The sequence below is a fragment of the Mercurialis annua genome, linkage group LG1-X, assembly GCF_937616625.2.
Source record: "Mercurialis annua linkage group LG1-X, ddMerAnnu1.2, whole genome shotgun sequence".
Classification (NCBI taxonomy): domain Eukaryota; kingdom Viridiplantae; phylum Streptophyta; class Magnoliopsida; order Malpighiales; family Euphorbiaceae; genus Mercurialis; species Mercurialis annua.
Genome location: NC_065570.1, coordinates 46,967,150 through 46,971,337, shown reverse-complemented (window position 1 = coordinate 46,971,337; position 4,188 = coordinate 46,967,150). Strand labels below are relative to the sequence as shown.

Genomic DNA, 4,188 nt, shown 5'->3' with positions numbered 1-4,188 from the left:
TAGTGTCACTCAGCAAACCCCCAACAAGGATGACCTGTCATATTCGGCCACTTTACATCAAGGCCGATTTAAACGGGGTAACGATCAACAGGGTTCTTATTGATAACGGGGCAGGTATGAATATACTCCCGGCGAAGATGCTCAAGAAGCTCGGTATAAATCGTGATCAGTTGGACCCAACTGATGTCTATATGACCGACTTTGCTGGAGGCGAAACGCCAGCTGAAGGTTATATTACCCTCAGAATAAAAGTCGGACGAGTTGAGACCGAAGAAGGTTTTTTCGTGGTCAACGCCCGGAGTAACTATAACATATTACTCGGCCGAGATTGGATACATTCCAACATGTGCATACCATCCACCCTGCATCAAATGCTATTTTTATGGCGGGAGGATGGTGAGGCCTAAGTTGTACAGGGCGATCCTAATCCCTTCGGCGAGGACCATAACATCCTGGAGGCACGTTTGTATAACGAAGAGGTGTGGAACATATAGTCCCTTAGTTCCAAAGGGGAAGCGAGCGTGCCCCGCTTGTTGGTCAATTCAGATCGGCCAATGTCAATGACCCTTGGGGGCAACGACCGACCCACTATCATCAAACTTTTAGAATGATAGCACGACATAAGGAATAAAGGGAGAAGATTAGACAATTGGCCTCTCTATATGACGTTGCATCGGCCGAATGCATTTACGAGGACCAGGATCAAGACCCAACAGGATCGCTGAAAATCGGGGATATAGAGCTGGCAACAGGGAAACTGGAAGATGATCTCGCCCAGGTACAAGATGACTTGTTAGAAGTAAACTTGGGCACAGATGAATCGCCCAGACCTATATATATCAACGTAGGGTTAGGTGGAGAATTCCAAGGACGGCTGATCGCTTTACTCATCGAATACCGCGACTGTTTTGCCTGGTCGTATGATGAAATGCCGGGCCTCGATCCAGAAATCGCCGAACACAAGCTCCCTCTGAAGAGCGGATTTTGGCCATTTCGAAAGCCCCCCGACGAATGTCAAGAGAAGTGGATACCCTTATCCAGGACGAAATTAAACGGTTGGAAGATGCCAAATTTATTCTAGAAGCTTAGTACACCAAATGGCTATCTAACATCGTTCTTGTGATGAAGAAAAACGGAATATTGAGGGTATGCGTAGATTTTCGAAACCTCAACCTGGCCACGTCTAAAGACGAATACCCAATGCCTGTGGCCGATATGCTGATAAATAGAGCAGCGGGGCACACGGTGCTCAGTTTCCTTGATGCACACTCCGGGTACAACCAAGTACCAATCAGCAAGGAAGACGTATCTAAAACAGCTTTCAGATGTCCTGGGCCGATCGGAGCTTACGAATGGGTCGTTATGCCTTTCGGTTTGAAGAATGCGGGTGCGACCTACCAAAGGGCGATGAATAAAATGTTCAGAGGACTGGATTGCCTTGAAGTATACATCGACGATGTGGTCGTAAAGTCGAATACCGAGGAGGTTCATTTGGCCGATCTGAGAAAGGGGTCGAGCGCATACGGTCTAATGGGTTAAAAATGAACCCTCTTAAATGTGCATTCAGAGTATCGGCTGGAAACTTCTTGGGTTTCTTGGTTCACCAGCGGGGAGTAGAGATAGATAAAAACAAGGCCAAGGCAATCATCAATGCTGACCACCTAAAACCAAGAAACAGCTTCAGAGACTAATCGGTCAAATAAATTTCCGAAGACGATTCATAGCAAACACAGCAGGCCGACTTCGCAGTTGGAGTGTTCTACTACGGGGAAAAGAGACCGATCAATGGATATGGACGGACGAGCAGCAGAAGGTGTTCGACGATTTAAAGGAGTACTTGGCCAAACCTCCGGTCATGACCCCTCCAAAGCCGAATAAGCCACTGTTGTTGTATTTATCGGCTGCACATGAGTCCCTGGGGTGTATGCTCGCCCAAGAGGATAACAGGGTCGAAAGAGCGGTCTACTATCTGAGCCGTGGGCTGACCGATACGGAGATTCGCTATACCGACATAGAAAAGATGTGCTTGTGTCTGTACTTCAAGTGCTGCAAGCTACGGTATTACATGTTGCCAGTAGTAGTGTATGTACTATCCCAGACCGATATCATTAAGTATATTCTGACAAAACCATACTTAAGAAATCGGATTGGGAAGTGGGCGATCGTTATGTCTGAGTTTACATTGGTGTACGTTCCTCAGAGAGCAGTAAAAGGACAAGTGTTGGCCGATTTCCTGGCCGATCATCCTGGTATCACCCTAAGAGAGGAAACAATTAGTTGCTGCGACATAGCCATATGGGAGATGTGGTTCGATGGGTCCAGGACTAGCCAGGGGGCAGGCGCCAGAGTACATATCGTCTCGTCCTTGGGGGCATCTTACCAACTATCGTTCAAACTCCAGTTTGAATATACCAACAACCAAGCAGAACACGAAGCCCTGATATTCGGTCTCGAAATTTTGGCCGAACTGAGGGCAAAGGCAATCAATGTTAGAGGCGATTCGTTGTTGGTCATCAAACAAGTGATTGGGGAGTTCAAGTGCGAGTCCGAGCTATTGGTAAGGTATTGTAACAAGGCAAAGCACCTGATCCAAGGTTTTCAAGATACAAAATTAGAATACACCGAGAGGGCCGATAACGGTATCGCGAATGATCTGGCTCAACACGGCAGTGGTTACAAGATGAATCTCCAGTTCGACACAATCGAGAGAGAAAAATCGAATCTCCATACTGGGGGCATCACCATCGACGAAAGGAATTTTTCGGTCTACCAATTGGATATCACCCAAGATTGGAGGACCGAAATCTTAAGATGGTTTGAAAAACCAGTTCAGGCGAATAGGAGACTAAGGACCTTGGCCCTAAACTACGTTGTCCTGGCGGGCGAATTATATAAAAAGGGTTTTGAAGGGCTACTCTTCAGATGCATCGGACCAAAGGAAGCAATGTTAGCAATGACCGAAGTACATGAAGGGATAGCGGGCGCTCACCAGGCAGGCCCCAGAATGAGATGGTTGATCCATAAATATGGCTTCTATTGACCGAAAATAGAACAAGAATGCATAAGATATGCTAAAGGGTGCAAAGCCTGTCAGAAATGTGGCCCGATACAGCACGTCCCGGCCGAGGAACTCCATTCCATCATTAAGCCGTGGCCATTTAGAGGATGGGCGGTCGACCTCATAGGGAAAATATATCCTGGCTCGTCAGATGGCCATACGTTTGTCATCATCGCCACTTGCTATTTCACCAAGTGGGTCGAAGCAAAGCCCCTAAAATCACCCACGCAAGAGGCTGTGATCAAGTTTTTTAAAGAGTACATCATTCACCGACATGGCTTATCTGAATCAATAACCACTGATCAAGGGACGATGTTCACATGAGGCAATATAGTTTGGTGGGCTTCTCAGATGAAGATCGAAATGCTGCACTCAACACCATACTATGCGCAAGCCAACGGACAGGCGAGGCGATGAACAAGGCTATTAAGCTTATCGTTCAGAAGATGATTGAAGAAAACTCAAGACAATGGCATGTGTTCTTGTCAGAAGCAGTTTGGGCGAATAGGACTAGCCAAAAGTCGGCCACAGGAACCTCACCTTTCCGGATGGTGTATGGGTATGATGCGATGTTGCCAATGGAGCTTACGGTAATGTCTACTCGCCGTTTATACCAGAATAAATTATCCAAGGACGATTACTTTGACAAAATGGTGATAGACTTCTTGGATCTCGACGAGGAGAGATTGGCAGCATTAGATCACCTTGAAGCCCAGAAAAGAAGGGTTGAAAGGGCATACAATAAGCGGGTAAAACCGAAGTTATTTGCCATAGGCGATATGGTATGGAAGGCGATCCTACCTATTGGCCATAAAGACAAGCGACTTGGTAAATGGAGTCCGAACTGGGAAGGTCCGTCTATCGTAACTACCAAGTTGACAGGCGGTGCATATGTCCTGGCGAATATCGACGGTGAGGAACACGACAGGGCGGTCAATGGTCAGTTCTTAAAGAAATATGTTCCTAGCTGTTGGGAAAACATTGACCGACGATTGTTTGGAGCCGACGAAGAATGATGCCTGCCACAGGCGTTTACTGGACGTTCTAAATCGATAAGTGTTTTCATCAAGGCCGATAAATGAAAAATGTTTTACATTCGGCTGATTATTTTTCATAGTTTTTATCGAGGC

General features: G+C 46.6%; 1 protein-coding gene across 1 annotated transcript; it reads left to right on the top strand.

The window, feature by feature from the left end:
- The first annotated feature begins 1,541 nt into the window (after positions 1-1,541).
- Positions 1,542-3,040, top strand: LOC126671723 (uncharacterized). The gene is made up of 2 exons (XM_050365511.1): positions 1,542-1,640; positions 1,685-3,040. The coding sequence occupies exons 1-2, from the start codon at positions 1,542-1,544 to the stop codon at positions 3,038-3,040; spliced, it is 1,455 nt and encodes a 484-aa protein (XP_050221468.1).
- The last annotated feature ends 1,148 nt before the right edge of the window (positions 3,041-4,188 follow it).